Genomic DNA, 14337 nt, shown 5'->3' with positions numbered 1-14337 from the left:
TGCTTAATATAAACGCAATGGATCTGAAAAAGCACCCTGTCATATTTGAACAAGTGTATAAGTTTTGAGTCTTAAAAGTCTTTTTCTCTCCAAGAAATCATTTTACCATATCTTAAAATATTAATACATTTTCTTGAAAATAATTATATTCGTACGAAAAGCATAAGCAATATGTACCACTGTACCATTCTACTACCAAAAAAAATGGCATATGCCATTAGGCGTAAGTGGATAATACCAAAACAAATCTAGTTCCGGATTTGACACGTGTCGGTATTTGTAATTTACATCAACACCCTTGAAGAATATTAAATTCCTTTTCTTTACTCGCAGTTTTAAGTAGCTGGGGGTCAAACTCAAAACTGTAACCAAAACTAATGAATTTACATCTTTAATTACAAACCACATTTAGTTTCTTCTTTGCTGTAACTCCATCTTTTTTTAAAGACGTTATTTTCATCTAAATATGATATCAGTACGTAGACGTGGCCTGGCTGATCTTCTCATATCGTTAAATTAAGATAAGAATTGGACCGACAACTTTGAAGATATAGAAATATTGATGGGGGCTGACTATGACATATTTTGACATTACTTGATTTTTATATCAATTTTATAGTGAAAAGGCGTTTAAGGGGTTACCTTTTATGAAAATCAAAACTTTCCATCTTAAATAATAGTATACAATGACCGGATAAATAAAAAATCTATACAAAGAGTGACTACTGTACGAAATCATTATTTTTTTGGGTGGTTGTGGCCCTGTGGGTATTTTCTGTGGTGGCAACGTCTCACCTACCAATCAACAATCTCCCACCCAACCGGAATTTTGTTTTTATTTTCCTTGATATCGCGCATTGATCTGATTAAATTATTTTGCGTACATTACATGCGACAAAAGGTGAGATAAATAAATAAAAGTCATCTAATTTTTTTTTTTTTTCTTTCTTTTCTTCTCAATAGTCGGAGTGGTCATTCCTCGGCGTATGATAAGAACGTGGAGGATGAACTGCATGCAACTGCAGTACCTGACGAAGTCATAAAGCCAGATTCCGATAAATATTGGTCTCCTCATCCCCAAACAGGAGTTTTCGGCCCCTCCACTACTGAGCACACCCCCGCTGCTGAAGGTGCACGCCAGGACTCTGCGGTGCTGGAGGAGACTGCTTGGTTTCGCCCCACAAGTCTCGAGGACTCGGACAAGACTCACCATGTTTGAGTCTCCCACTCTATCTTTCTCCCTGCTTTTTACTGGTGTAATGTTGTTGTAATAAGGTTCTTTCGAAGTAGACAATCTGCCAAGTCATATAGTGTCCTAAAATAACTGTTATGTTCTGCTGCTATGTCTATGTTGATGGGTGTTAACAATAAAGATTCAAACCAATCAAAAATGACGTTTGGTTTTTAATTTGGTGCGGTTAATCAAAGCCATGATGAGGGATGATCCCACGACAGATAAAAAGACATCATCTGCAAATCGAATCTCCCAAGAACAAAATCAATTATATCTGTAATTTGATTAACCAGCGAAAGAGTCATAAATCAAATGAAACGAAAAAAAGCTCTCTAAGACTAGTAAACTAAAAGCTGAAGCTAAATCAAAGATACATAAAGCTTTCTAAAGAGAGAAAAATAAAATATATACAAAACGTACCAGTGGTGGTATATTGTTCTACTTCTTCACCGATCTGTACCAATAAATAACCAGAGCCTCTCTAAGTAAACTGTTCTCCCTACGACTATTTTTCCCTCAGAATCATCACATAATAAAAGCCTGATGGTTGCTCAAAAAGATCCATCACCCCAGAAATTGTAATGCCCTAAACGTGAGACTCGGAATTGTTATATGTTTGGTACCTGTAAATCTCGTTTTCACTTGAGTAGAGCTCTTGTTATTGATCTCTTCTTCTATCGTTAAAGGATTTCGCAGTTGGCTTTGAAGGCGGTCTATTTATCTTCTCAAGTAATCTGCTAAATACTAGCTTGACCGGTATGCAGGCCACAGTTGGTGGTCCCGGTAATACCCGTCTGTTAGAGAGCTCGTGTGTCCGGTCTCGCAACACCTTCATCCCATTGTGCCCTTGTTCGCTGCTGAATGATGATAGTGCCCTTGTCTTTTGACTAGCAGTAGCATTTGTGTTCTTCAGCAACTTCTTTTGCTGCTGCTGCTGCTGCTTTCTCTCTGCAGGTGGTCGTGGAATTCGCAGTGAACTGTTTCTCCTCACCGAGTTATCATCATTACTAAAACTTCCCAGACCGAGTTTCTTAACATGCGGTTTTCTTCCCTGATCGGCCGGAGAATGATCATAGTTTGCTTCATCATCCGCTTCGAGGGAAGATGAGAATGGCTGCAGCCGAGGAACCCGGGAATTACTCCTTCTTGCAGTCTTCCAAGCAGAGGGTAGAAGAAAGCTTTTGTCAGGGTAAGTTGTTTCATTACCAAAATAGTCAATTGTCTGAATATATGACTCGGAGGAACCATCTGCTAAGACTTCGATTTCGACTGGATGCCCAATAATTGCTCTGCCATTTAGCTTACTCATAAGTGAGACAATTGGGACAGGCCCTTTCTGATAGCTTCCTCGCACTTCTAAATCCACATCCATCAATGAAGAACGCAATTTTCTGCCAAAGTGTCTTTGAGAAGCATCAAACTCCTGACCTAAACCTTCAAGTTTTTCTTCTCCTCGCTTACTCATACCAATCCGGCCTTCCCAAGGATCATCATCCCAGCCCAGCAAGTCATGGCTGTAGATGCTCTTACATCTAGATGAAACCACAGATGAGAACTGATAATTATCACCTGGTCCAATCATTCTGTCCCCGAACTGCCTTTCGTTGGGATCAGTGTCATCAGTACCATCGCTCATATCATTTGTCCCATTAAAATCTAAACCATAACCCATAGGCTTTTGCCCAAATGCCCTTCTCTTATATTCACAATATCTTCCATCTTCCATACGATTACGGTGCATTTCTCTCTTACGTGCAGACCTTCTTGGAAGATTCCGCAAGTTTCTTTTGCCCTTAAGCTGCCACTTGGAAACCGTGCTAGCATCATTATCAGGATTGTGGGAATAAAGGTAGGAAGAGTCGCCAGAAATGGAGGACTCATAATGATCTTCCTCACTGCTGGTGCTTTCATCTTCTTCTGACATATGTCTACTAAAAGTATTGCGTCGCTCTGAATGACGCCCAGCTCCTGGAAAGAGAAGATTTCAAACAATAGTTAGGGCATAACTAACACCTATACGACACAGAAAATTGTGGTCTACGTAACCAAACAGGTTAATAGGTTTTACAGTTCAGAGGCTTGACACAAATTCTAGTCAAAGTAACTTCAGAAATGATTGCCGGCTTGCCACAATTGAAAGCCAATTTTCGCAAAAGTAGAACACATTTATATTGATAAGAAACAAGATTTTAGCCGTCCAAAAATACTCCACCTGACGGCAAGGGAATGTCATCATCAGTATCCTCCTCCATATCAGAAGTATCAGTCTCAGATTCAGAATAATCAGATTCCATATCTTCCAAAAATTCAGGAGGGTCATAATCTGAATAACGAGAATCACCACGGGCAAAGGAGGAATGCATTGCCTCCCTATGGCTTCGCAAACTCTGATGCAGGTCTGAAACATCGTTAGTATCATTGGGTGTAAACATATATTTAGGCCTTTTAGCCTCTGCCTTACTCCTTGTGTTCTCCTTTCCTGAAAGGGAGCCAAAATTTTCAAATGAATTTTATGTCAAAAAAGGGCCAGAAGCCTTAAGTATCCAACCATCTTGGAATTAAAACTTGGAAGTTTTCAAATTCATCTCACCGAGGGAATAAGTGGGCCTCTCCATGCTAAAATCTCCACTCGAAGAAGCTGAAGAGTTGCTTCTGGCAAGATACTTTAAGGAAGTATCAGGACCATTGGAACGTGAAATCTTTCGCTTTGAAGAGGCGGTTCTAAGTCCAAAGTCCTGCAAGCCTCTCATGCGAGGTACAGCCTCATCCTCACAACTTGGTTGTTCTTCCTCTTTATCTCTCAGCAAATGCGTAGCATCACCAACCCCTAGATAATCTGAGGATTCTCTTGTTCCATTAGAGATATCATGAAACCTAACTATAGCCATTCTTTCCCTGTTTGTATCAGGAGAGTGATCTCTAGCCTTGTAGGGAACTAATTTCCCTTCTTTTTTCAGCAAGTCCTTTTCAAGTTCAAGGGCATGGAGAATAGCATCTTCTCTACGAGCATACTTCTCCCTCTTTCTTATAGTCAATGCTTGCGAAGATTCTACCCTTTCAATGCATTCATCAAAATCACCACACCGAAATGGCTTGACCCGCTTGGATTTCTCTAAATTGTACCAATCCCTAACCACATATTAAAAAGATTGAAACAAAACTGCTTTCAGTAACTAATCCAAGTCCAAAAGAAAGTTCACACAGACAGAAGAAAAAAGAAGAGACTTACACACTTGCATCCTCTCTCCCGAGGAGCTTCACTGGAGTACCAGATCGTGGCGAGGTGATATGCGTAGAGTCAAGATCTTCTTGACCAAGTATCTTCCCAGGCCACCACGAACCGTTCCTCCTCCTAACCCACACAATAGAACCCACCGTCCAATCCGGAGAACCTGATCCTGGGCTTCCCATTCTTCTCTTTACACTCAAGATCACACTATTTTCTCTCTTATCTTATTCGTCACTACCACAAAAAAAGGCCTCAAAAGTCTACCATTCTCTCAGAAAAAAAAACTTATACGGCGGTGTGTATTGATCTACCTGAAAAAATCAGCTTAGCCGCCGGTAATACAGAGGAATCCCGGCGGATCCAAAACCACAACTGAAACAAACGGAAGGGAAGAAAGTGAAGACGGCGAGGACTAAGCTTTCCATTCAGATTTGGAAAATTCCCATTAACCCTACGCTCTCTCTCTCTCTCTCTCTCTCTCTCTCTCTCTTTACGCAGGTTAGGTTAAAACCTTTCCCTCGCAGCTTTTTTTTTTCCACCGCCCGTCTATAATAAACTATGTAAGCGAGTGGCTCTGTCTCTCTCTCTCTCTCTCTCTCTCTCTTTTACTCTCTGAAACCTCTCTCTGTATATCTCTCTCGCTCCTCCGTCTCTCTTTCGCCTTCTCTTTCAATCTCTCTCCTCCGGATGGTGAATGCTAGCTTCGCAGTTCTTTCAATTTTACACGCGCTCCCCTAAAAGCGCGTGCTTTTTACGTTACCGAATCAAAGGCCCATCCACTAATCCAAACTATGGGCTTTTTAATCTTAGGCCCAGTATAATATCATGTTGGGTTTTTTTAAGATAATTTTCAAAATTCAAAATTCACGCTGCAACGGTCACATCTGCTCGGGGGGGGGGGGGGGTTGGNGGGGGAGTTAGGGTTTTTGTGTTCGCCTAAATGGTATATAAATATCCTTCGTCTTCGGATCTTCAGTCTCATCATATCAAGCAGAAACGTCAAGCAGCCGTCATTTTCCTCAACCCAAATCAAAGTTTTTTTTCTCTCATTTTCTCAAGATCGTCGCCATGGATTTCGACAGTCTTCCGAGAAGAGATCTACAGTTCTTCTGTAAAAGGAACAAAATCCCAGCCAATATGACCAATGTCGCCATGGCCGATGCTCTCAAATCTCTTGAGATTGTAAGTCTTTTTATTTTTGCCTTCTCCTTTCTTTAGATTTTGTGTCTGTAGTCTTCGCATCTTGCTTGTAAGTCTTAAGTAATATTGTTGCAATCGATTTGAGATCCACAACTTTGCTTACTGAAAATTGAGAAATTTAGGGCGGTTACTAGAGTATTTGATGATAGTTCACGACTGACGAGTATGAAATCCTCGAAGTGGTTTCAGATGATGCTTGATTTCATTGAGATCGTATTTTTAAGATCTGGTTAATCAAACAAGATTAAGAATGCCTTATTGCTCGTAGATTTGCCTTTAATTTCATCAAGCTATGTGTAAATCTGCGAAATCAAGTTTCAAGTCTTTACATATTTGATCTTTAACATTTGTTGATGGTTTTGCAATTGTAACATTAGCTTTGCTTTTGATTTGATAGGTTGAAGGTATTGATGACTTCATGAATCAGTCTCCAACCAGCGTAGCTCGAACTGCTGCTAGAACTACTCGGAAAAAGGCCACCAAAGATGATACTCAGTCATCAGATTTGGTCACCCGTTCTTGTTATGTGGGTAAGTCCCTCGCTGGAGAAATGGAGCAAGAGAACAGAGACACGAATATGCTCCTACATCCATCAGTACCTCAAGGCCGTAGAAGAGCAGCAGCGACCTCGGTTGCTGTAAAGTTAGACGTCACCGATGCCATCCCTGAGGTCAACGTGAGCAAAACTCCAGCGGCGAGAAGCACGAGAAGGGCTCAGGCAGCTGCATCTTGTAAGAAGGATGAGTCGGTTCAGAGGGTGTACAGCACCAGAAGGTCTGTCAGATTGCTTGAAGAATCTATGGCTGACCTGAGTTTGAAATCCGTAAATGTACCTGCAAAGAAGCACGAAGATGCTGAAAGAGAAGATTCTCCAGCAGGTATGCGATGCCTCGTTATTAAAACAGATTATTTCCATGTTCTTGTAATTTGGATGAGTTAGTAATCAAGTTTGGTTGAAAATTGCAGGTTCCAAATTCCAGGCAAAATCAGATGAAAACTCAGAGAAAGTAAAGGTGGCTGAAGAAATTGTGTCAGTGAGAGATTTGAATGATTCAATGGAGAAGGAATGGGATGGTTCAAAGAATGATTCAGATCTTGACATATTATATGGTGATCTTGGTGATATCACTTTCTTTGATGCGTCCACTAGTAAGGAACAGATGAATGGAACAGGTATACGCACTCGCATACCCATCAATGTTGTTCGCTTCATTATTTTCTTGTTTGAATTGCATTTCTTAATTTTCATGGGGGCTTTCTTTGCAGGTTCCAACACGGTTTCAGCTTCAGACAGTTTTGTTCTAGTCCAAGAACAAGAAACATCGCAGGAGGATGACTTTGTTGTCGTAGACCATGCTGCTTCTACTACCACCGCAAACACTCTGGCCTGCAACAAAGATTCAGAGTCTCAACAAATGAAGATTGATTCTGAGTCTGAGTCTGATTCAGATGAAACAGAATATGAAGCTGATCCGGAGGAGGATGATGCTGATGCTGTTGCTGTTGACACAAACCAAGAGGCATTCGAGTCTAAAGTCTCTGCTAGTGATAATGCTAGTATGGTAAACTCGGTCACAACAGTTCTGATAGCTGATGAATCAAAAGAAGTCGATGAGATAGCTTCTGAGGAGGAACTTGAAGTAGACAGCGATGAATGGTCCGAATATGAGATAGACGAGGTCGAGTTGGAAGAAAACAGTTGCGGATCTGAGGAATCGATTGACATTGAATCAGAAGAGGCTCCTCTATCAGATAAGAAGACTCCAGCTTCTTCTTCTTCTTCGTCGACTCTTGCTGCTGGTAATGAGACAAAAACTCCGTTGTCTCCACCTGAAGCAGAATCAATCGTAGAAAGCAACAAGAAGAACAAGGAGGATGCTGTGGAGATGGATCTTAGCATCAATGGAGAGGGAGAAGCAGAGGCCGAGGCTAAGAAGAAGAATAAGAAAAAGAATAAGAAAAAGACAATTGATGAAGAGAGCTTCAAAGACGTAAGCGTGAGGCAACTAATAAAGATGGTCAAAGAACTTGGTATTAAGAGTCAGCAACAACAACACAAGGGCGCTGAGTAAAGAAGACAAAAAACTATTTTCGCCTCTTTTTGAAATCATTTCCTTTCTCTCTTGGAAAGATATTTTGATGTTTCTTTTGTTTCCTTCTGCTGTGTTTTTCTTCCTTTTAAGAAAAATCCAAACATCTTTTCTAAAGAATTCTATTACTTTTAATCTCATTCGTAATTTCTTTACGGCTTTGCAATAATCTCTCCATTCATTTAGCTGTATGTTCTTAATTTATCGAAGTTAAGAGCCAAAGCTCAACACTCAACAGAGGATGACAGAGACGCAAAAAGATCAATCATCTATTATAGCTTCAAGGATGACAGAGACGCAAAAAGATCAATCATCTATTATAGCTTCAAGGATGACAGAGACGCAAAAAGATCAATCATCTATTATAGCTTCAAGGATGACAGAGACGCAAAAAGATCAATCATCTATTATAGCTTCAAGGGACACTTGATGATCCCATGAGAATTTTGCAGATTTTTTATCCATCAGAATTTACAATGAAGCTCTAGAAGCAGGGCCATATGAAGAGACAAAAGAAAAGAGTAACAACTTCCATTATAAGTATTTGGAAGATTTTGATTTTGTGATATTACTAACATATCAGAGGCCAAGAAGAAGACTTTGGCCATGGACTAAAAGTATATATAATGGTGGATAGACTGAACACCATGAGAGCTTGATATGGTACTTTTCGTATGTCAATTTTAGCTAGTAAATGGAGTGAGTGTTAAAACGAGGGACCAACGGATGAGTAACCAGCAGCTTTAACCTCTTTGAGCGTAGAGGATAACCAGTCTAAGCCTTCATAGAGGCCATCTCCTTGAAGAGCACATGTGCCTTGTATATGCCATTTCCTGTTCTTGAGATCAAGTAAGCCAAGCCCTTCACATACTTCTCGTGGAGACATGGCTCCTCTCTGAGATTCATAAAGAGTTTGGATCAATATTGGTAAATAAGAAGGATATCACATAAGGAAAGCTAGAGCTTTGAACTTTAATTACCATGTCTTGTTTGTTGGCAAACACTAGAATGATACTGTTGAGCATGAATGGGTCTCTTATGATATCCTGAAGAAATCAATAAGCAGAGGTTAGACACTCCACAGAGACTAGTTTTACCCAAAAGTTTTGTGTAATTTCTCTAAGGTACCTGGAATTCTTGCTTTGCTTTACCGATCCTCTCTCGGTCCAAGGAGTCTACCACATATATCTGCAAATGCATCAATTTTGTTAATCATCAGTCTTAAGAATTCTCTTCTGCAGAATCATATCTCCCTAACTAACACACAGAAGCAAAAAGAAGTGAAGAATTTACAAGTCCATCGGTATTATTGAAGTAATGTCTCCATAAGGGCCTGAGCTTCTCTTGGCCACCAACATCCCAAACAGTGAACATCACATTCTTGTACTGAACTTTCTCAACATTGAAACCTGTATAAGAAAAAAGTTCAAAATCCTCAGCAAACAAGTCGTAAGACAGTTCAAAAAAAACGCAAGAGTCCAAATCTAAAAAAAAACGCTTTGAGCAATCTGACCTACCGATTGTGGGAACGGTTGAGAGAACTTCTCCAATGTGGAGCTTGTACAGTATCGTTGTCTTCCCAGCAGCATCTAGCCCCAGCATAACGACCTGGTAAACGAAACACACAACCAAGAGATCATCACAATCATATTTGAGAAACCCTAAACCACATAAGAAACACCACCAAAACCTCTAGTAATTGAGCTTGGGGGTCAATCAATATACACAAAACAAAAGCTGGACTACTGAATAAGATCAATCATATATAATTCGTAACAAATGAATGAAGGAAGGAACACAAGATAGGTTTAACACACGAATCCAACAAAAAGGGGAAGAATGATTCAGTAAACAATCAAAAGCAATAAAAAGGAAAAAAATAATAATCAAAAGCGGAAGGGACGAGAGAAAGAGAGTAGTAGTACCCTCATCTCCTGGTTTCCGAAGAAAGTATCGAAAAGCTTACGAAAAGTTTGACCCATCTCTGATCTCTCTCTCTCTCTCAGTCTCACCCCCAAAAGCTTTTATTAAACCCTCACAACAACACGAAGAATGTTTACTTGGTTTCTCTTATCGACAAAAACCCTAACAGAAGCTGAAGAAAACAGAGATAATCAAAAAGCGTAAGATGATCGATATTTGTTCTTCCAGGGATTGAAGATTTTCCCGAGAAAGGTTGCGTTTTTTTTTTTTTTGGGTACAATGGAATCAATCCAGGTTAGATTCGACTTGGTCTTCTCTCTATAGTATTCAATTTTAATCCGGTTTATAAAAGTCAAATCAATTAAGGTCGGTTTAAAACCGGTTAATGATTAAACGAGTTGCTGGAGGAAATTGCTCTTCGTAGTGCAGTGCCAAGGCCCAACTAGGCCGGTTAATATTTCGTTTAAAACAAAGAATTTGATTATTGTTGAGCTCCTAAACATATTTCATTTTGATAATACTGAATCAAATCATCCAGTCTTACGGAAGAAGAAGAATACTAGCTAAACCGGTTAAAAACTGTTATGTAGTAAGCTACACCAAATCCAAACGCACCTAACACTTCTCTCATTTCTAAGCTTTCCATTTCTCAAAATCGATTAGGAAGCTCTCTACTACTCAAAAAAAAAAAAAAAAAAAAAAACTCTTTGAAGCCTTTTACTATCATCAGAAACAAAACAACATAATTCATCTAAGACACGACAAGACTTAAGAATCAGCCATGTCGTCTTGAATTTCGCTGGGAGCTATAAGTCCAGGAATTGAAAGCATTCTTTGTCTCTCTCTCTCCATTTGAGCAGCAGCTTCCTCAGCATACAAATCTTTGTTATCCTGAACAAATCAAATCCAGTTCATTTTTTTTTTTTTTTTTATGATATGTGGTCTTAACGGAAATAAGATACCAATTTCATCTGTAGCAAATCTCTTAGGAATATACCTGAGCAGAAAACTCCTTGGACTGTACAAGGAAGTCACGTATGTTATTCTTAAACCTGCCAGCGTCGCTTCTCGTCTCGTATAGTCCATTCACAAACTGTGTCACCTGTTTTTGTTGTGTGTTGTCAGTTTTCAAGATACGTCGCAATCAAAGAAAAGAAAATGCTCTGGTTTAGGCAAGTTTAGATTAGTTACCTCTGTTGTAGTCATGTTGGGGAATGATGAGCTTAGAAGCTTGATGGTGTATTCACGAATAAAGGCAGCATTATTTGGATATGAATGAGGTATCGTTGCAGCATCCCACAATGGTTCCGTCAAAGAATCGCTCTCAACCTGAATATTTTTATGATCGATCCTTTAATTCTGCATAAACTAGCCAAGTGGCAGATTTTTATGTAAGTTGGAATTTGTACCAGGGAAAATAGATGCTGCAGCACCAAAACATGCAACTTGAACCCTGGCTTATGGAAGGTATCGGTCAAGACAGCAAATACTTCTTGCTCAATTTGCAGAAAGTATGTTCGGTAGAATTGGTTGCATATGTCAGATTTCTGTCACAAATCAGAGAGAACATGTTACATCATGAACAAACATAAGAGGATAAAAGTGAAACAGCTAACACAACGAGAAAAAACCTGGAAGTTTTTCAGCATCTCGAGCAAGAGATTGAGCCCAGTTTCAGCGATATTTCTTTCAGTATGCCTAAATGCCCAGATAACTGAATCCATCACAAGCTTCAGTTGCTAATGATTAATTTATAAAGAGGCACAAAAAACAAGAAAAATTCAGGGATTACTAGAAAACTATCAATATGGAAAGGGCGTTAATAGCTTTCTAAGATCATGCAAAGAAAACTAACTGAAGAACATAATCACCAACCTCACTTGACAACTGTATCAAGGCACGGAAACAAAATGTAGCAATAGCACGAAGTAACGAGAAAAACTTGAGGCGGTGCTCTGGGTAATCTTCAAAATTTTTAGTAATCATCTACAAAAAACAATTTGACCTTCATTAGATGCATAACTACGATTGCGAATCACAGTACATTGTTCATAATATCTCCAAAGTGTGGACTGACTTAAAAATGCACATGTTGGAAGTATTTTCAATGGAGCATAGAATCCATTACCTCCAATGTGCACTGGAAAACAGCTTCAAATATGAGGAGAACTTCATCTTGCATTACAACCTTGTACCTACAGGAACACATCAACAAGTTGCCAACTTAGAAGATAATACAATTTAATGGTACATTTTGTGTAAAACTTCTTTGGAGATTTCACACTATTGAAACTTTTATGCATCAACTAATTCAATTAATCCATGATGATAAATAAAAATACTTTTAAAAGAGAAGACTGTAAACATCGTGGATTAATAAGGCAAACTGAAACAGAGAAGATACATACTTGTTTATTATCGTTGCAAAGAGTGATAAGACTTCTGATTCTCTGGCATCAGGAACATTTCTTGCATAGTCGCCAAGTACTTGATCCATCATTGGTGGAACAAACTGTTTTCCAATGTGTGGCTGGTTTTCAGCTTTGTCTAAAAATGTTTCTATCAGCTTAAGGATTTCCCTCTTAACAGACCTGTTCCGTGAAGCATAAAGATGTAATGTTATTCCAGTTTGAAATAGAGGGGGATCAAAATCTGTGCTTTTATTTGATATACATTGCCCTCCTACCTTAAAAGTTTAACAAGAGATGTTCTTGATGCNACTTCTGATTCTCTGGCATCAGGAACATTTCTTGCATAGTCGCCAAGTACTTGATCCATCATTGGTGGAACAAACTGTTTTCCAATGTGTGGCTGGTTTTCAGCTTTGTCTAAAAATGTTTCTATCAGCTTAAGGATTTCCCTCTTAACAGACCTGTTCCGTGAAGCATAAAGATGTAATGTTATTCCAGTTTGAAATAGAGGGGGATCAAAATCTGTGCTTTTATTTGATATACATTGCCCTCCTACCTTAAAAGTCTAACAAGAGATGTTCTTGATGCGTATGGGCCCCCATTAGCAATGCTGCCTGACACAAGTTCACTATACATTCTGGTGCAGAAGAGGAAGAATTACGTCAATTATGTTTACCACATAACTCTTAACTGCAACATAACTATTGCATAAAGAGTTTACCTGTAAACATTCAGCATATCCAAGAAGATCAACGAAATTTGAGATAAGAAGTTTGTTCCAAGTGAAGTTGCAACCCGCGTATTTGTCTGCACACGTATATAAGTTTATACCATGTAATAAAAACCAAGGTCTTCCAATGCACCAGTTCAACCATAATGAATCCTATATTTATGTATGAAATTCTAATGTATTAATAAAATAAAATTCCAGCCAAAAACTGTAAGATATCAGACCTGGAGGATATTAAGCACAGTGCGTATCACATCTGGGTCCTTGAGGATATCTGCACTCTGGCGGGCTTGTCCTATAATTTCTCCCCATTTCTATATCATAGCAAAAAATACCTTTAGCCAGCTATGACAAAAACAAAAGCTGAACAGTACCTTTTTACTTAACACTTAACAGACCTGATTCGGGAGAGCCATCAACCTCTGGAGGTATTCACCCCTCTTCTGAGGATCTGATTCTGCCTGGATCATAGTACCAACCTGGAGAGAGAGAGAGAGAGAGAGAGAGAGAGAGAGAGATAGACAAAGAATGCGATCACAATAAGAAATAGCTTCACATCTCCATCAAAGAGACACGACTAACAATACTTACAGATTCATAAAATGTGTGAATCTGATGAGGCTCAAGATCTCCAACGATTGTAGTAAGGCTTGAAAGAAGTTCAGATACAAATGGCTCACTTTCTCCAACCTGAAAAGCACAGAATATCACTTTTTAGATGATAAAATAAGAATTAAAAGGTGTCTTAAACGGACCAGTTCATACCTGAGCAATAACGAATTTTCGGTTGCACTTTTTAACAATTTTCAAGAATGTGTCGCATGCCATGTCCTAAAAAAACGTAGGTCGTTAGATAAACCAGAGCACCCAAAGACCACAGGGACAGCAACAAGGTGAGCAATGACTTTTTATGAACACTGAGACGTAATAAAGGATGGTACAATCAGATATGAAGGGATAGTAATGAAATCAAATTCTCAACTGGTTCTACTTAATATGAAAGATTCAGCCAAGAAACTATAACTCCTACAGAAATTCTAATTCCAACTTGAAAAAGGGAAGAATTACCTGAACACCAGGATGCGTCTCATGCATAAATTCAAACAACTTATGGACAACTGTCTTCAGAAACTTCCAATGGGCTCTTAAGAATCTTGAATATTGTCCAACAACATACCTGAAGCGAATGTACAAGAACACAGGTCAAATACTCAAACAAATCATGCATGGGACAAGTTTAAGTTTTGGGATATATATAATGCTAGCAGGTAACAAGTGATCCACTTCTAGAGAAAATCTCACGCTACATAAGTACCAACAATCCAAGCCAAAATCAACAATATAATGTAGATGTATTAATTTTGATAAGATGTAATGAATAGGTTTCAATTCTAGGATCCATGATGTAGAAAAAAACTCACATGATGTTGCTCGCAATAACAGCTTTATTGTCTTTTCCCTTGACGACTTCACATAAACTTAACAAATCGCGAATAACCATCACTAGAAATCTGTTTTCC

The 14337-nt window shown here is 39.0% G+C and overlaps 5 protein-coding genes across 7 annotated transcripts in view; 2 read left to right on the top strand and 3 right to left on the bottom strand.

Annotated features, from left to right (window-relative positions):
* The window catches only part of LOC104783339, a 2085-nt gene extending 677 nt beyond the window's left edge, over window positions 1-1408 (top strand). Inside the window, exon 2 of the mRNA XM_010508524.2 lies at window positions 964-1408. Coding sequence (XP_010506826.1) covers window positions 964-1219 — 256 coding nt within the window. The 3' untranslated portion in view covers window positions 1220-1408. The remainder of the gene's footprint in view (window positions 1-963) is intronic.
* On the bottom strand, window positions 1317-5147 carry LOC104783428 (uncharacterized protein At1g51745). 3 transcript variants are annotated; one of them, XM_019244008.1, is made up of 5 exons: window positions 4464-4645; window positions 3825-4363; window positions 3447-3713; window positions 1655-3202; window positions 1317-1508 (listed from the first exon to the last, which is right to left on the bottom strand). In XM_019244008.1, exons 1-4 carry the CDS (start codon window positions 4643-4645, stop codon window positions 1893-1895), a joined length of 2298 nt encoding a protein of 765 aa, XP_019099553.1. In that variant the 3' UTR covers window positions 1317-1508; window positions 1655-1892. The 3 variants fall into 3 exon arrangements, with proteins under 3 accessions (XP_019099553.1, XP_010506986.1, XP_010506908.1); XM_010508684.2 differs by adding an exon at window positions 4775-5147 and having other exon boundaries at window positions 1495-3202; window positions 4464-4697; XM_010508606.2 differs by having other exon boundaries at window positions 1495-3202; window positions 4464-5147.
* On the top strand, window positions 5381-7908 carry LOC104783246 (serine-aspartate repeat-containing protein I). The gene is made up of 4 exons (XM_010508409.2): window positions 5381-5645; window positions 6061-6541; window positions 6630-6836; window positions 6930-7908. Exons 1-4 carry the CDS (start codon window positions 5532-5534, stop codon window positions 7733-7735), a joined length of 1608 nt encoding a protein of 535 aa, XP_010506711.1. The 5' UTR covers window positions 5381-5531; the 3' UTR covers window positions 7736-7908.
* On the bottom strand, window positions 8136-9976 carry LOC104783161 (ADP-ribosylation factor 1-like 2). Its single transcript, XM_010508303.2, has 6 exons — window positions 9679-9976; window positions 9271-9361; window positions 9047-9162; window positions 8882-8941; window positions 8734-8799; window positions 8136-8648 (listed from the first exon to the last, which is right to left on the bottom strand). The coding sequence occupies exons 1-6, from the start codon at window positions 9733-9735 to the stop codon at window positions 8460-8462; spliced, it is 579 nt and encodes a 192-aa protein (XP_010506605.1). The 5' UTR covers window positions 9736-9976; the 3' UTR covers window positions 8136-8459.
* LOC104783082 (protein EXPORTIN 1B) overlaps window positions 10234-14337 on the bottom strand; it is a 9861-nt gene continuing 5757 nt past the window's right edge. The window contains exons 19-32 of the mRNA XM_010508196.2: window positions 13583-13648; window positions 13409-13507; window positions 13216-13296; window positions 13042-13131; window positions 12809-12894; window positions 12644-12724; window positions 12085-12267; window positions 11805-11871; window positions 11552-11662; window positions 11308-11415; window positions 11086-11223; window positions 10868-11005; window positions 10674-10778; window positions 10234-10567 (exon numbers count right to left, since the gene is read on the bottom strand). Of these exons, the coding sequence (XP_010506498.1) occupies window positions 10445-10567; window positions 10674-10778; window positions 10868-11005; window positions 11086-11223; window positions 11308-11415; window positions 11552-11662; window positions 11805-11871; window positions 12085-12267; window positions 12644-12724; window positions 12809-12894; window positions 13042-13131; window positions 13216-13296; window positions 13409-13507; window positions 13583-13648 (1476 nt within the window). The 3' untranslated portion in view covers window positions 10234-10444. The remainder of the gene's footprint in view (window positions 10568-10673; window positions 10779-10867; window positions 11006-11085; window positions 11224-11307; window positions 11416-11551; window positions 11663-11804; window positions 11872-12084; window positions 12268-12643; window positions 12725-12808; window positions 12895-13041; window positions 13132-13215; window positions 13297-13408; window positions 13508-13582; window positions 13649-14337) is intronic.

Source organism: Camelina sativa, chromosome 1, assembly GCF_000633955.1.
Source record: "Camelina sativa cultivar DH55 chromosome 1, Cs, whole genome shotgun sequence".
NCBI lineage: Eukaryota > Viridiplantae > Streptophyta > Magnoliopsida > Brassicales > Brassicaceae > Camelina > Camelina sativa.
Note: the sequence above shows the minus strand (reverse complement) of the source record. Positions and strands in the feature narration are given on the sequence as shown.

What these genes read in the sequence shown, in the direction of transcription:
- LOC104783428 (XM_010508606.2), bottom strand. Translation starts at nt 4,645, where the DNA reads ATGGGAAGCCCAGGATCAGGTTCTCCGGATTGGACGGTGGGTTCTATT. An exon ending in GGGAGAGAGGATGCAAGTGT is followed by an intron (nt 4,364 to 4,463) that starts GTAAGTCTCTTC and finishes ATATGTGGTTAG; the next exon opens with GGATTGGTACAATTTAGAGA. An exon ending in GAGGCCCACTTATTCCCTCG is followed by an intron (nt 3,714 to 3,824) that starts GTGAGATGAATT and finishes GCTCCCTTTCAG; the next exon opens with GAAAGGAGAACACAAGGAGT.
- LOC104783246 (XM_010508409.2), top strand. Translation starts at nt 5,532, where the DNA reads ATGGATTTCGACAGTCTTCCGAGAAGAGATCTACAGTTCTTCTGTAAA. An exon ending in AAGAGAAGATTCTCCAGCAG is followed by an intron (nt 6,542 to 6,629) that starts GTATGCGATGCC and finishes TGAAAATTGCAG; the next exon opens with GTTCCAAATTCCAGGCAAAA. An exon ending in GGAACAGATGAATGGAACAG is followed by an intron (nt 6,837 to 6,929) that starts GTATACGCACTC and finishes CTTTCTTTGCAG; the next exon opens with GTTCCAACACGGTTTCAGCT.
- LOC104783161 (XM_010508303.2), bottom strand. Translation starts at nt 9,735, where the DNA reads ATGGGTCAAACTTTTCGTAAGCTTTTCGATACTTTCTTCGGAAACCAG. An exon ending in TCGGAAACCAGGAGATGAGG is followed by an intron (nt 9,362 to 9,678) that starts GTACTACTACTC and finishes TTCGTTTACCAG; the next exon opens with GTCGTTATGCTGGGGCTAGA. An exon ending in CTCAACCGTTCCCACAATCG is followed by an intron (nt 9,163 to 9,270) that starts GTAGGTCAGATT and finishes TTTCTTATACAG; the next exon opens with GTTTCAATGTTGAGAAAGTT.